The 15,996-nt window shown below is 47.4% G+C and overlaps 1 protein-coding gene across 1 annotated transcript; it reads right to left on the bottom strand.

The window, feature by feature from the left end:
- Positions 1 to 1,097: 1,097 nt before the first annotated feature.
- LOC127594004 (kinesin-like protein KIF21A) lies at positions 1,098 to 15,597 on the bottom strand. Its single transcript, XM_052055832.1, is given in 34 exon segments — positions 1,098 to 1,256; positions 1,395 to 1,855; positions 1,936 to 2,056; positions 2,140 to 2,298; positions 2,378 to 2,467; positions 2,592 to 2,676; positions 3,113 to 3,249; positions 3,353 to 3,388; positions 3,502 to 3,618; positions 3,697 to 3,875; positions 4,360 to 4,414; positions 4,505 to 4,562; positions 4,827 to 4,847; positions 4,990 to 5,155; positions 5,250 to 5,351; positions 5,437 to 5,634; positions 5,703 to 5,889; positions 5,891 to 6,063; positions 6,735 to 6,803; positions 6,929 to 7,036; positions 7,111 to 7,310; positions 7,503 to 7,691; positions 7,754 to 7,926; positions 8,027 to 8,230; positions 8,332 to 8,395; positions 8,817 to 9,006; positions 9,083 to 9,278; positions 9,351 to 9,466; positions 9,808 to 9,972; positions 10,045 to 10,176; positions 10,245 to 10,394; positions 10,776 to 10,958; positions 11,580 to 11,802; positions 15,241 to 15,597. Coding segments are annotated over 33 exon segments (4,473 nt in total). The 5' UTR covers positions 15,285 to 15,597; the 3' UTR covers positions 1,098 to 1,256; positions 1,395 to 1,672.
- Between the last annotated feature and the right edge of the window lie 399 nt (positions 15,598 to 15,996).

Genomic DNA, 15,996 nt, shown 5'->3' with positions numbered 1-15,996 from the left:
TTGTTTGTCTTCTCATACCTTCTTGTCTACGTTAAGTTCAAAGCACATTGGTTCTTCATAACTTCAAAAAATATTATTTTTTTAAGTATCGCTTTCCCAAATTGTCCTTCAATTCTGGAATTGCTCGTATACTTTTGTAGGGTTGATGTTCTTGGACATATAGTGGCGCTCTGCTCCCACTGGGCCAATTAATACATTTGCTGCTCTCAGTATATGAACATTAAAAATTGATCGCGCCGTCACATTCTTTTTTGTCTTCAGGCAGGGGTAGCAACTTTTAATTTGACACTTCTCTCTATTTCCATCTCGGCAATCAATCAACAGGCAGAACATTAGTTAGAAGTCAACAAGGGATGAAATAAAGCTACGGCGGAGTGGCAAAAAAAGAGCTCTAAATTCATGCGAATCATCGGAGTACCAAGCAATAAATGCGTTACGTCTCTCTCGAGTGAGTGTCCATAGTTGGATTGGTAACAAAATTGCTCAAAGCTTTTTTTTTTCCCATCTTCTTTGTCATGGAAGTTAAACGTCATTTTTGGAAAGCAGTTGTGCGCCTCTCACTGTACAATGCTGCCATCATGTGGCCATCAGGCATTAATGCAGCTTTTTTCAAAAAATGGCCTTTACTGTGCACTATGAAATTTATTCTTACATTGCAGCCTCAGGAAGACAAGCAACAATGATATTAACACAAACGGCACTTCCAATCAAATGTTAAAAAAAAAAATCAGATAAAAATTAAAAAACACGACAGTAATTTCCATCCACCTGATTTAACGTGGAAATAGTAGATGACATATCTTTTTCAGTATCTGACTTATATTGCAAAACAAGAGAAACGGCTATTTAACTCACATTTTCAGGAACATAAGAGGACTGGACGCGATGGGGAAAAGTAAGCGGAGACTAGAATGAGGAAAAAAAAAACATGCGTTTGTCATATTAAATTACAGTGCACAACACAATGTAGCTTCAGTAGTATTTTGGTCCTTGCTTTCACACAGTCAAGACTAGAAAAAAAAAGCACAGAGAAAGTCCAAAGTGTTGCTGGTGAAGGGAACAGTCAAGTCTCCAGCATTTGGAAATGTCTTGTACACACACACACACACAAAAAAAATTGTGCAAGCGAGCAAATTGTCGCAACGTGGAGGACTCAAATGAAGGAAAAAAAAAATCAGTTTACGCTCCCAAATCGCTGTCAATGGACTCCATCCTCAAGAGATCCTTTGGCTTCCCAAATCTTCACCGTGCGGTCACTGGGCGCAACACACAATTAAATAGCCGTAAGTGACGGAATATATCAACAGCAATCAGAAAAAGAATCATTTTCACCAGCAAAAAATGGGTCAAAACGCAAAGAACCGCGAAACGACAAGCGGCGACGTGCGACTTACTCCGAGGCGGTGAACAGATGACTGCTGTTGCTCGCCAGGCCGTTAATGGGGCTGTCGTGTCCTTGGATGTCACCGAGAGGCGCTAGCGAGTCAGCGTGCCACAGGCGGAGAAGCCCTCCTCGACACCCGCCGAGCAGCAGCGCCGACGAGCCGGGCACCGCGGCCAAAGCGCTGACCCAATCCGCATGGAAAGCGACTGACTGCTCGAGGAAAGACACGACCCCCCCCCCCCCCCCCCCTCGTTCAATCTCAAAAGTCGCCCACTAGCTGTAGCTTCCTTATGGCTTACCTGCAGCAGGCCGCTTACTGGCCAAGTCCCACTTTTTGACGGAGTAGTCTTTGGATCCGCTGTAGACAAAGTCCCCATGCAAGGCGAGAGACTCCACGCTATCCTGATGGGCGGGCTCAAACGTGTGGGAGGAGCCAACGTTCCCCTGAGCTCCTTCTGTCACCTCAAACATCTGAGAAACAAACAAGAAAAATCCGTGACTCGACAATTCTTTTTTTTTTTTTTTTTTTTTTTTGGAGTACGTCTCCCTACTTTGATGTGATGGTCCCTGGATCCGGTGAGCAGCAGGTCTTGTTGTCCGTTCCCCGACTTATCCATCGTCAGACACGTGATGGCTCCCACGTGGCCGGTCAGCTTCCCCGTGGAGGCAAACCTAACGCGCACATTAAAAAAATAAGTCAACTATGAGCAACGAGCGAGCAACGCGTTGACCTTCGAGCGTCATATTCGACTTACTTGCGGAGATCCCACATGCGTACGGCGTTCCCGGCAGCGGCGTACAGGAAGGAACCGGCGGGATTGATGGCGATCTGGTTGATCTGACTCTCTCCCGGAGGGATGGAGAAACTTCGGGCTGAAGAACAGGCGTCGCCTGTACCGACTTGACCCGAAGCCCTGAAGCAAGCGTGAATATTTCCAGATGTAGATTTCATACGTTGTCGACATTGACGCACGGAGCCCAATGTGTCCTTACGTAAGCGTGCGGATACATTTTGCGCAATCCCGTATGTCCCACACTTTGATGTAGGCGGTGGAAACCGTAAAGACCAGGCTGGAAGTGTATCTGCAACGTAACAAGACGGACGGGCCGACATGGCTTTAAAATAATGGTTAAAAAAAAAAAAATGATTTTGATTGAAAAAAAAAAACAGATTGAACGGCGGATTGATGATTTTTTTTTTTTTAACCTGACTGAGACGACGCTGCTCGGATGATCCGCTAAAGACATGATCTCTTGACCGGTCACCAAATTCCACACCTTACACGTTCGATCTGAAGGAAAAAAAAATAATAATAAAAAAAATATGTAATTAGGAAAGGCGGCCTTTCATTCATTCATTCATTCATTCATCTTCCGAGCCGCTTGATCCTCACTAGGGTCGCGGGGTCGTGCTGGAGCCGATCCCAGCCGTCTCCGGGCAGTAGGCGGGGGACACCCTGAATCGGTTGCCAGCCAATCGCAGGGCACACAAAGACGAACAACCATCCACGCTCACACTCACACCTAGGGACAATTCAGAGTGTTCAATCAGCCTGCCATGCATATTTTTGGAATGTGGGAGGAAACCGGAGCACCCGGAGAAAACCCACGCAGACCCGGGGAGAACATGCAAACTCCACACAGGGAGGCCGGAGCTGGAATCGAACCCGGTACCTCGGCACTGTGAAGCCGACGTGCTACCCACTGGACTACCGGGTCAATATTTACCTTTGGATCCCGTGAAGAGCAGATCTTCTGTGACGTCCACAGCGAGGACGGGCTTGGTATGTCCCTCGGCGACGTGGACACATTGAAGTCTGGCTGCCCGGCTGGTCTTGGGGGGTGCCGCGGGGTTGATTACACCTCTGGAAAGGCAGCTTTTTAGTGTTTCGTTTTTCACTGTGATTGTGTTAAAAAAAAAAAAAAAATATGGTTGACACCAAATAAAAGGTGAAAAAAGAAGCGCACCTTCGGCGGCCATCAAATGCAGGTGATTCATCCGATCTGAAAAATCAAAACGATGTCAAAAATAAAAACAGACGGTTTGTGACGACCGATATAAGTCACACAAAGCACAACTTTTACATTAGACGTAGCTACGGCTTAAGACTTCTTACGGTGTTTTGGAGTCATTTGCAGCGGCCGTCGATTTTTCTTGCATTTTCCTGCGGGCGAGAGGAGAGCGCTCGAGCCGCGTCCTCTCGACGCCGCCCGTCGGTGACCTCGAGCGGAAGCTGGCGGAAATCGAAAGTGTTAGCGATAGCCGAACGGGTTGTGTTTTTTTTGGAGAGGAGTTTCTTATGAATGCTCACGCGCCAGCCTTGGGAGCCGAGAGAGAAGACGGGGATTCGCGGCCCGGATCCGCCCACCCGCCCTGGTGCTCGGCGAGGGGAAGCAAAGGACCCGGAAAGTCTCCGGGGGGAGAGTCGAAAGCCGGATCTGCCGAGGTGGCGTACAGAAGCTCCATCTGGGTGGCGGTCCTCCTACGAGCCTGAAGGATCAACGGGATCGATTACGAAATACGAATGACATTGTGGCATCCCGGATCCCGGATACAAGCGGCCGAAATGAGTTTTCTCCGCAGGGTGTCCGGGCTCTCCCTTAGAGATAAGGTGAGAAGCTCGGTCATCCGGGAGGGGCTCAGAGTCGAGCCGCTTCTCCTCCACATCGAGAGGAGCCAGATGAGGTGGCTTGGGCATCTGATTCGGATGCCTCCTGAACGCCTCCCTGGTGCCTCCTGGCATGTCCCACCGGGAGGAGATCCCGAGGAAGACCCAGGACACGCTGGAGAGACTATGTCTGGCCTGGGAACGCCTCGGGATCCCCCGGGGAGAGCTGGACGAAGTGGCTAGGGAGAGGGAAGTCTGGGCTTCCCTGCTAAAGCTGTTGCCCCCGCGACCCGGCCCCGGATAAGCGGTAGAAGATGGATGGATGGATGGATGGATGGATCGTCGCATCGTGGCGCGGTCCGGTACCTTGTTTCTCGGACGGGAGTCGCTGGAAAACTTCATCGCGTCCGACGGCAGCGGGCTGAAACCGTAATCGGTGGAAGACAAACGGAAAATGTTTTGCCACCAAAATCTGGATGCAAAATTGAGTTTTCTGCCGCCGTTACATCACCTGCCCTCCGCAGCCGGGCTGGGGTTGGACTCATCGCTGCTGCTTTCGTCCCCGTTTTCTAAAAACGGGGGAGAGATGCGTTATTAGGGGGGGGTTGTTCGGCGGGTTTCTGAGAGTACAATAAATGCTACAGCGGGTCCGAAGCACGGTCGGGTGAAAAGGGGGAGATGTGGGGTCATGTAACGAGCCGGTGGAGACAGGACGGGAAACAAAATATTAAGGTCACGGGGTCGGGATCAATCATCAAGCTTGAAGATTTCTCGCCGCCATATTTGAAATCTTGAAGTGTGCAGCTCTCAAAAACACTGATCTAATTACTCACCCGGTGACAGGTAACCTAACTCTTTGAGTTCCCACAAAAAAAAAAAACAACAACAACAGTAGAGAAGACAAAAAGAAATGAAATTTAAACGATGAGGTAGGCTTCCATTTAGCGAAATCAAACACAAAATCGATCGAATGTCATTTAAAAATGGCGGCGAAACCTTGGAAGGCGCTGCCCAGCAGGGCGTCCAGCTCGGGGTTGATCTCGGCTTTCTCCTTGAGCATGTGGAAGAGCAGCTGGTTCTGCGCCGCGTTGTTGATCTCCGTCTGCTTCAGCCGACCCTCCATCACCTTCAGCTGGGAGTCCTTCTGAGCCGCTTGCAGGCCCTGCGGGGGGGGGGAGGGGGGGGGGGTTTCGCGAGAAAGCGGACGCTCACGCCTTTTGGCCTCCGCGTCCATCGACGTGGGAAGTCGCCGTCACCTTATTGATGGCCATCGTCACGAAATGATCCAAAAGGAAACGAGCCTCCGATAGATTACACGAGCCGACCGCCGCCGTCACGTCCAGCGTGTCTCCTTCTTCCTGAGAGCGGCCGAAACAAAGCGGAAAATGTCGACTTACAAAACGGTAAAAAGCGTTGCCATCTTTTTTTTTTTTTTTTTTTCACCTTCGCCTCCTCCATTTGCATAATGTTGGCCTGGCAGTCCGCGATACTGTCATTGATGTAATCGATGTTGGCCCCCAGAGACTCCAGTTCCTCGTTCAAGGGGGTCAGCGAGCGCTCAGAGTCCGGGGCCGCCTCCGCCATGGTCTTGGTTTTCTTCCTGGACACTCGTTCCCTCCGCTTGGTCAGCTCCTCCCTTTGCTGGAGAGGAATACATTTCAGGTCGGTCAGTTGGGTGTTTATTTAGACGTTTCCGGAAAAAATCGGACCTTCATGAGTCGATTCATATCCGTTTCCATGTTGGAGATGGTCATCCGCTGCATGATGATGTCACTGACGCGTCGCTCCAACGACTGCCATTTGGCCCTGGCGGTCCGGCCGAGGTAGCCGCTTCCGCTGCGCGCCGGCCAACCCCTGAAGACAAAGATCGGTTTCTTTCGAGAGCTTTGCCGCGTGCGAGACGCGACAAACGGAGTTGAGACGCCGCAACCTGGCGCCGTTGGACGTCCATGACGCTGACGGCCTTCCCGGAGAGCTGCGGTGGGGCGGCTCCGGGAGGGATTCGGGTAAGGTGACTTTCCTGCTCGCCTTGCCAGACATTGGTCTCACCTGACGCCTCAGAGCGGTCACCTGCAAATCCGAAAGCACATTTGAAAGCAATCGAATAAATAAAATTAATTTAAAATTTATTTTTTTATTTATTAAATTTATTATATTTATTTCTAAATGTATAATTTTTGGGGGGATACACAGGATAAATAACAATTTTTTTAAAAATCATTAAAAAACGGAAATAAATAAAATCACAAAATGTAAACTGATTAGATGAATTTTAAAAATTAAAATTAATAAATTGCAGAAAAATAAAGACGATGATAAATAAGCGACACGCAATAAAACAGAGAAAACCTAAATCAAATAATGCAATGCAAAAAAAAAAACAAAAAAAAACTGAACGAAAATAAAATACATTCAATAAAATAAAAATCGGAATAAAACATTTCTCATTGAGTAAAAAAAACATTACAAAACTGAAATAAATGAAATCACAAAATGTAAACTGATACGATGAATTTAGAAAATTCAAAATTAAAATTAATAAATTGCAGAAAAATAAAGACAATGATAAATAAGTGACATGCAATAAAACAAAGAAAACCTAAATCAAATAATGCAATGCAAAAAAAATCGGAATAAAACGTTTCTCATTGACAATGACGGCCTGGCAAATGAAATATAGAAACTCTGTGACAAATACAACCCCCCCCAAAAAAAAAACCCTCAGGGAAGTGTGTTCTCACCTCTTCATTCTTCCGACGTAAGATTAACTCCTGCTGTCTCTTCTGTGCCTCAAGCTGCTTCACTTGATGCTGCCAGGACAAATTAACACCCAATCAAGCTAAGAGGGCCTCCAATTTCACGTATCGGCCAGTGAAATATAAAATATTTTAAAACACTTGACACCTGTGGGTGAATACAGAAAATTTTCTGGTACCTCAGCTCTGCGCTGATCTTTCTTCAAAGACGCAATTTCCCTGTTCCTCTTGCACTCTGTGGCTCTGTTGCGCTCTTGTTGCTCTTTCATCTGACGCATCAGCACCACCTGGTGGACAATCGTAGATTTCAACCCACATCCATCGTACATTTCAACACACATTTTTTTTTTTTTTTTTAAACCTTGGTCTTTTTCATCTCGGTGACGTCGAGCTGCAGTTTCTTGAGCTGCTTCTCGTACTGCGACTGGTTCTTGAGCAGCCGCGCGTGCTCCTTCTGAGCCGACTGGAGCTTTTGCAGCTCCTTGTTCATGGAGCTCAGCTTCCTCTCGTACTCGGCCTTGATCCTCTTGGCCTTTTCTTCTGTGCACGACTCCACTGAGCCTGGGCCGAAGCGAGTCAAAGAAATGAAAAAAAAAAAAATAATAATAAATGAATGAAATACAGACAATTCAATCTCAAATTCTGGGGTAAATATTCATGATAAAAATAAAAAAACTAAAATAATTATAAAATTAATTGAAATCAAAATCAAAACTCCATAATATGATTTTTTTTTTTTTTTTTTTTGCTCACCCATGTTGTGTAGCACTTTGTCCCTCTCCTGCTGCGTGTCTCGAATTTTATTCTGCAGCATGACCAGTTTGTGCTCGTACTGCTGCTTGAGCGTGTGGAGGCGCCGCTGGCTGTTCTCCAGCTCGTCGATCAGCTTCTGCTTGATGGCGATCTCGCACGTGATATTGGCCAGGTCGGCTTGGACGTCGTCTGCGCGGCCAAAAACTCATCAGATCCCGCTTGGTCTCATTTTACAGCGTCTTTCTCGTCACCTTTTTCATCCAGCTCCTCCGCCTCCGACTCCTCGGACGTCTCGTCTCCTGCCGTGTCCGAGTCTTCTTCTTCCTCTCCGTCGCCGGCGTCGGCTTCCTCATGGTCGCTGCCCAGCTCTGTTTCGTTGCCACCTCGTTCCTGGTCATTGTCCGCCGTTTCCTCTTTCAAAACACTGGAAAAGAACGCCCCGTCGTTGAGAGTTAAAATGGCTCGGGGGGAGCATTTCACCTCACCGGGTGACCCGTTGCTATGGTAACACACTCAACGCATACCTCTTTTTCTTCTTCTTCTCCTTCCTCTTGAGCTTCTCCAGGTCTTTCTTGGCCATCTCGATGATGTCATTGGCCTCTTTCTCCGGCGCAAAGATGGCCGGAGAGAAGGAGGCGGGGCCGGCGTAGAGCGACGAGCGAGTGGAGGCGCGCGACAGGCTCTTCCGGAGGTTCTCGTTGAGGGCCTCGCTCTCCAGAAGTTTGGCTCTGTCAGCGAGGAGACACGTTTTTTTTTTTTTTTTTTTTCCTTCCGCCCGCCGTTCTTTTGACGCGGCCGGTTGTGGGGTGTCGATTTGATTCGGAGGTACCTGAGTGTCTCGATTTCCTTGATGTAGTTGTGGATCATGTTGCCGATCTCCTCGTTGCCTTCGCCTGAAAGCAGACGCCTCGCTCAGATGCCGGCAAATCGTAATATCGGTGACAGTGAGAAATATGCTGGGCTAACTCCCAAGTTTTTTTTGGGCTAACTCCCAATTTTTTGGGGGCCTAACTCCCAAGTTTTTTTGGGCTACCTCCCAAGTTTTTTTGGGCTAACTCCCAAGTTTTTTTTGGGCTAACTCCCAATTTTTTTTGGGGCTAACTCCCAAGGTTTTTTTGGGCCAACTCCCAAGTTTTTTTGGGCCAACTCCCAAGTTTTTTTGGGCTAACTCCCAAGTACATTTTGGTGATTTCACCGTCAAGGATGACTCTGATGCTTTTCCTCAATTTTCGCCGTTTCATTCAAGATGATGAATAACTAACATGCAGCAGGGACTGCCGGGCGACCGCACTCTTCATTTTTGCGACATCCCACCTGCATTGGCCAGCGCCTGGTTGGCTCGGTCGCTGAGGATTTGAGTGAGTCTGGCTCGCTGAGCGTCGATGGTCTCCTGCATGGCCTTCACCCTCACCCTCAGATTGTCGTTATCCGTCTGCAGCATGGCGTTCTCGTGGACCAAGTCGTTGAGGCCCTCCGCGCCGTCCTCGCCCACCATGCGCTTGCCCTGAATGACAAAATCCATCGAGCGTTTCTTACCAAACACAAAGAATAAAAGTGCTCAGCCCTATTTTGCGCCTCACCGTTTTATACTCCATCAACTCCATCTGCAGGCGCGCCATCTCCGTCCTCAACGCGCTGATCTGCTGACTGGCTCGGTCCTGGTTCACCATGACCTTGTTTTTGATATTCCGCGCTCGGTTGGCGTACTTCAGAGTGTTCAGGGTTTCCATGAAGTCGCGGTCCGACGGGCTGATGCACGCGATCATCACCGTTTGACTGCAGGGGGGGGGCGCAGCGACGTTAAGGCGGGTTGGGATGTGACGGAAAAGGACGCCGTCGCTAACAAACCTGTTTCCGCCGAGCGAATCCTGGAGCAAACGGGTGAGTTTGGAGTCTCGGTAAGGCACGTGTGTGGAGCGCTTACTCCTGTCGCCAAGAGCGCTGATCACGTTGCCCAAGGCGAGCTGAGGCATGGAAAAATATATTTATATTTATATATATATATATTTAATTAATTTTAATATATTTTTTATTTTAATATTAAATTACAATTAAAAATCTTAATAATTTTAATTTTTCGGAATAAATGTAGCATTTTGCTCCACTTGGGGACAACTTAAATTTAAAAGTAAATAGAAAAAAAAAAATATTTGGGGCTGGGAAATACATTCAAACATTTGTACGTACAGTACGACGTAAATCACCCCCCCCCACCCCCCACAATGTCATGGGTTATGTTTACGCCATGTTTCCGTATATAACTGCTCATTTTTACACATATGGAAATTCTCCCGATCAAACTTACCAGTCCACAATTGATGGAAATGCCTTCTTTGGCCCGGTCTCCCGTGGCTCCGGTTCTTTTGAGCCTCTCGGAACCGGCCAGGTCCACAAAATGGAACTTGGCCGACAGCGTCTCCAACTCGTTGATGTCCGAGTTGCCCGCCAGACGGTTGTCTGTCGCGTTATCCTGGAGGATGGAGGAAAAGAAATTTTTTTTAAAAAGAGTTCATGGGCTCGTGAAGCCACGTGGCACGCTTACGTTGTCGGGTGAGCACATCCGAACTTGGCACAGGTGGATCGTGAAAATGGCGTGAGAGCGCGAACTCTGCACGTTCATCTGAGTGCTGGCCGTGGTCCTGGACAAAGCGCCCAGTTTCAGACATTGGATCATCTAAGCACAAAACGAAAACGTAAAATTAAATACGTTCTTCGTCGGCCCTTGAAGTGCGTCTAGCTCACCTCGGCCGCGGAGTTGACGCTGCGCGTGGTCACGCCCACCGTGTAGATGCCTCCGCTGGCGTCCTCGTGGATGCGTACGCTGGACTTCGGCCTCCTGGCCTCCACGTCCCGCGCCGTGTCAAACAGGTCCACCACCTCCTCGTTGTACAGCTGCAACATCAATTCAAAACGGCTGTCCCAAATGCTTTCTTGTCATCTCTCATTTTTCAAATTCACTCTGGCAGCTGTTCAAGACGCTTTTTCGTGCTCGCAAGTCCAGCCGGTGGATCACGGACGCCGGGCTCACGACAGTTTCGTGATGCGGCAACGCACTGAGTTGACTGGGAATAGCTTCATCTAACTTGCACGCATATATTCTTTATCCTCTGTGAAACACAACTGGTTCTTCTTTGTGTGTATACAATGCTTACATGGATGATACTGCCTCCTAGTGGCCAAAGCGCCCACACCAGAAAGTCATGATGCACAAACCGCTTTGGTATTTTCGGTGGGGGTGGGGGCGTAGGGGGGGGGGGGCGTCTGTTTTTGTACCTCCAGAAACTGAGCGTTGATCTTGAACTCGGGGGCAGGCTTTCCCTGCTCGGTGGCAGCCTGCCGCCGTTCCTCGATGCCCCGGAACAGGTGGTTGACGGCCCTGGGAATGATACCCAGCTCGTCCTCGCCGATGTTGACGTCGAAGCCGGTTCCCATGGTGTAAGTCTTCCCCGAGCCCGTCTTTGGAGAGGACAAAGCACATATTTCTCGCAAGTCAAGGAAGCACCGTGAACTGCTGCCTCCACGAGTGAACGAGCTCTCCTCCCCGTCATGATAATGGCCTCCGTTTTCGCACTGGTGTAGAAAATCTTAATCGTTGTTGTGTGTTGACAAAAGCGTGCCATCGACAGGTTACATTGAGACGGTATAAAAAAAAAAATTAAAATAGCATATGTCTTCCTTAAATAAATAAAAACAGACAGTTCGTTTCTGGGAAGGAGGAGAGCGGAGCAGCGGGGATGGGGTGGTCATCATGGTGATTTCGATGGAATGCAACAAGTGGGTCACTCCCTGCTGGTTCGTCTGAAAGAGACACTGACAGGAGTGTGTGTGTGTGTGCGCGTGTGTGTGTGAGAATGGATCACTCGTTTTGAGTGTGAAAGACTATTGGACGGGAATTCAGCAAGCGCGGCGACAATAAAAGGCAAGCGGAGGGGCAACACCGGGAGAGATTAAGAAAAAGGCATTTTGGGAGGTGGGGAGGGGGTTCAAAAGTGTGTACGGCAAACAAAAACACGTCTAAATCATTTACAATTGATCACAATGCATCGTTTACGAGTCATATGAACCCCCCCGCCCCACCTGGCCGTACGCGAATACGGTCGCGTTGTAGCCCTGGAAGCAGCCCTCGATGAGACTCTCGGTGCAGTGGCCGTAGATGGCGTCCTGCTGGGTGTCCATGTCGAAGACAAAGTCGTACGTGAAGGCCTTGTCCTTGCCCAGGACCACCTGCGGCTCGCCGGGCATCACGTACGTACAAATGTGGCAGCCTTCGATCTTCTCTCGGGCCAGCTGAGGACGGATCCTGGCGGGAGAAGACAAATCTGATGAAATTGCGACCTGCTTTTTTTTTCCCACTTTATTTAGCCAAATGACAAGGAGGCGAGGGGGGGGGGGGGTATCACCTCCAATATAATTGCAGTATATTAATTCATGTCATTCCTATGACGGTAATTCCGAATTGATTAATATGCGTATTAGAAGAGTGGAACTAATGAGTCACATCCATAATTCTTTCACTGAAACTTTGAAAAAGGCTCCAGAAATGAGAACAGACTATAAAAGTGTGTCCTGTACTTCGGTATTGAAGGGAGTGCACACCTCACAGTACGCTCGCTGTTCAAAAGAGTCAACAGAACCCGCCCTGGATTTTATTAAGAATCTCTCTGTTGACTCCTTCGTGAATAAACGTTGTGTCATGGCATCATTTCCTGTGGAGGAAAAGTTCCAAAAAGTTCCTCTCACAGCTGAAGCCACCTCACGAGAAAATTGCTGATGAGTGACATTTGGACAGTGTTCCAGGAAAAAGCTTTGTTGCGGATATAACGTGTTTTTGTGTGCATGGACACACAAGTTGTTGTTTTTTTGCTTTGAAAAGACACAAGCAGCAGGCAAACATTTTAAACGAACAAAAAACAAGGTGGTCTAACCATTTTTTCCCATGAGTAAGCTGAAGTTATTTTAGCTGTTCTTTGCAAAGGATAAAGAATATATGCCTGTGCGTGTGTGTGTGGTTATTATTATTATATATAACTTTTGTTTATGTTCAAGTATCGGTGGCTGGAGGGGATGTAACACCAAGACACCGACGCTATTCGTTAGCGCGTCTATGGCTCTTCCATTTATTCGTTAGCATAAAGCTAGTTCAACAATATAAATTTCATTTAGATTTAAATTTTAATTATGTAATCATATACCATATGTCCTATTAGCTCTGTCAAACTACCGGTGGCTAATCTACAACAATTTCTGGATAACAGGCAAACAGTTTTTTTCCCAATCTTTTTCCTTGGAAATCCAACACCGCCGCGGCCTTAACGCTTACTCTGGCCCTCGCATGCACTCCGAGACAAATCGTATTTGATGAAAAAGTGTAAAAGTTGCCCAACGCGTTCATCTGACAGTTTCACTCAACCAAAAATATGGGTGGGGGAGGGAGGGGTTGTTGAAACCCTCATGAAGAGAGGATAATAAGGATACTTTTACTTCCCACTGTGGCCCCCCCCCGTGCAACAATCCAAGTGAGTTTCAAGCTCTGAGGCTCATTACTGCGATTTCAGTGACGGCCTCAGAAACAAGAGACTCCCTCTCGAAGACGAATGCCTGGCAGACCAAAAAAAAAAAAAGCCAGCAAAAACCCTTCATTCATTTTGGAGGGGCTGCTGGTAAACAAGAGGCAGAACAATGACATCAGCCTTCTGGAAATTAATCGCAAATTAATTTTTTTAATCGCAGACGTTTCGTTTGACATCGGTTGTGTATAAATAGTGACTCTCAAGACTCTTGATGTCACCACCAAATGTTGGACAGAATGTTTCTTGCGTTCCTCTCTCCTCCTCTCTTTATCCTTCCTCGCCGAGCAAAACAAGTCCACCTGCTTACATAACGGCAACGCTGTGGTGGACCTAAAGGCATTTTTTTTGAGGGGGGGGGGGGATTCATTGGTGCATGTCCTAGACAAAAAACTGCAACTGAGCCCCGCGGACAGTACTGAAAATAGTCCCGAGTGCCAACCGTGTCCTCCATATTTCACAATATTTCAAAATAAAATAGGTGGTGGAGGGGGGGGGGGGGGGGTTCACTGTCAATGCCAGTCTACAAATGGTGCAACTACCCACATTGCTTTCATGAAATATTGCCAATGCAGTGATGAAAGGAAGGAAGCCGACTCAGCATTGTCATTGTTATCCGTGTCCTTGACAGTGTTTTTATCAAAAGGTCAGTGGGGTGCCCCCGCCCCCCCCCCAAAAAAACATTAAAAATTATGATTGTTGTGATCTGCACGATTACATGACGGCAGCTGGCAGAGGGCAAGCAGCCTGCCTGCTTCGCTTCAGTTCACTCGGTGAATATTCATTAGGGAGAATGCAGGCAGGCAAACACACACACACACACACACACACACACACAATTACGCACACGCACATACACACTTGTGAGAATGGTTGGGGCAGATGGGGCTTACATTCGATGGACACAACGAGTCAAAATGATGCTCAAAATAATTTAGTTTACATAGCAATGCTATCTGTTAGCCCGTCTATGGCGCTTCCCGAGGTCCTCGAGCATCCTTACTCTTGTGGAAGCGCGTCGCGTTTCAAATTTTCCCAACAGAGGACATTTGACGCCGCCTGCCACGGTATCAATTATTAAAAGGGCGGTAAGGTGTGACTTTGAATTGGACTCTGGACAGCTTGTTCACTTTCTTTTTGTGCTGCCGCTTTTTTCATATGGAGGTGGGCAAACATACGGCAAGGCTGTTATGTAACAACCACGACACAATTATGATACATTATGTAGTTTTTTTGTTTGTTTTTTTAAAGGGGTGGCGGGTAGGTGAAGGGTTAGGCCATGCACGTTGAAGCAGGTGCTAACTGGCAACACACACACACACACACCTCACTCAACTATTAAGCTGGGGAGAGGCTTACACGTGTTGTCAGGCCTGCCACACATCTAGACACACTTAATGTTTAGTTCAGTTTTTTTCAAGTTCTTTAAATAATAGGTCACATTAATGATGATTAAAAGGTTTTTGAAATGAGTTATTGTGGTCTCGTTTTTCTCGTCATACCGCAAATATACCTTTTGAAGAAGGGGTGGGCTTTTGTTTTTATAATCTATTGGATGAATTCGATGAAACCATTAAATTATAGGCTGCAAAACACACCATGTAAATAGTATGTGTATTATGCAAAAAAAAAAAGGAAAAAAAAAGACGGAAACCTGAAATTGGAGTACTTTCAAATTGGAAAATAATGACACTAGAATAAAATATATGAAATTACAACTTAAATGAAGAGTGAAAGTGAAACTAAACTTTGATTTAAAATAAAATACAATCGAAATAACAATAACATTGGGGGGGGGGGGGGTATGCAAAGAAAACAAATCATGACGTTTGGCTACACCTTGCATGGAGGGTCAATAAACCAGGGTCACATGACTCATCAACATGGCTGCCATGCATGCATTCATTCATTGACACTATTGTTAGTGTCTATCACCACTGGGCTTGCTTGTATTGACTGCCAGGTGATTTTTTTTCTCTCCTCCAGACACTCCTTACCGCCTTAAGGCACATCTGCATGCGGAAATCCTCACTCAGTAGGCATAATTCAAAGCAACTACTGCAAATATGTAGTGCAGTCATTGGAGGATTCCTTGTGAATGGATTGTTTGTTATCAATGAGTGCATGGTTGGGTTTGGTGTTTTGCAGGTGGGAGCAAGAAGCATCCTTACCTTAGCGCCACACGCACCGAGCTCTCATCCGGCCCGCCGCTCATCGTGCCCCGGGTAAGAGTCCACAAGAGTCCGGTTAAAAATAGCCCCCTTTCCCCCTTTATCCTCTTAGAAGACGAGGGAGCGCCGTCCTCCACCTCCTCCTCCTCCCCTGTCGCGTCTCCGTGGAGCCACCATTCGTACACACTGTGCGACAAACAAGTAGTCCACTTGGGGAGGGTTCACGGAGCATGAAGGAGGGGATGGCCTTCCATTGTGAGCCTTCAGCTCGGTGTGCGTGATCGCCGGGTCCTGTGAAATCAGCGTGGAAGAGATCTACTCCGCGAGCTGGGGGGAGGGGGGGGGGGGGGGGGGAGTAGAGCGAGACAGTGACGAAGGCAAACCACTCCCCCCTGTAGGACGCTGAAGCTGGTTTCACAATGGCGCTCCCCAGCTGTGTGTTCCACCTGAAAAGGCTGCAACTGCGCTTTCTCGCCTACAGATGGCGATGTTGTCCACGGTATTGCAAGAGCGAAGACGCTGGTTTTACAAGAACAAGAATAAAATTACATACAGTACAAGTCATCTCGTAATAATTACTGATTTCATATTGACATACTGTATTAACTTTTTTAAAGAGAGAAACTTTTTTGGGGAGGTAGCATGGCCATCAGAAATAACAAAAATAAAAATAACAACATACAATTTTGGACTATGTTGTCATTTAAAGTACGATACTGTTCTTAAACATTCAAATTCGATAAGGCCATACAATCA

This window comes from Hippocampus zosterae, chromosome 21, assembly GCF_025434085.1.
Source record: "Hippocampus zosterae strain Florida chromosome 21, ASM2543408v3, whole genome shotgun sequence".
Classification (NCBI taxonomy): domain Eukaryota; kingdom Metazoa; phylum Chordata; class Actinopteri; order Syngnathiformes; family Syngnathidae; genus Hippocampus; species Hippocampus zosterae.
Note: the sequence above shows the minus strand (reverse complement) of the source record. Positions and strands in the feature narration are given on the sequence as shown.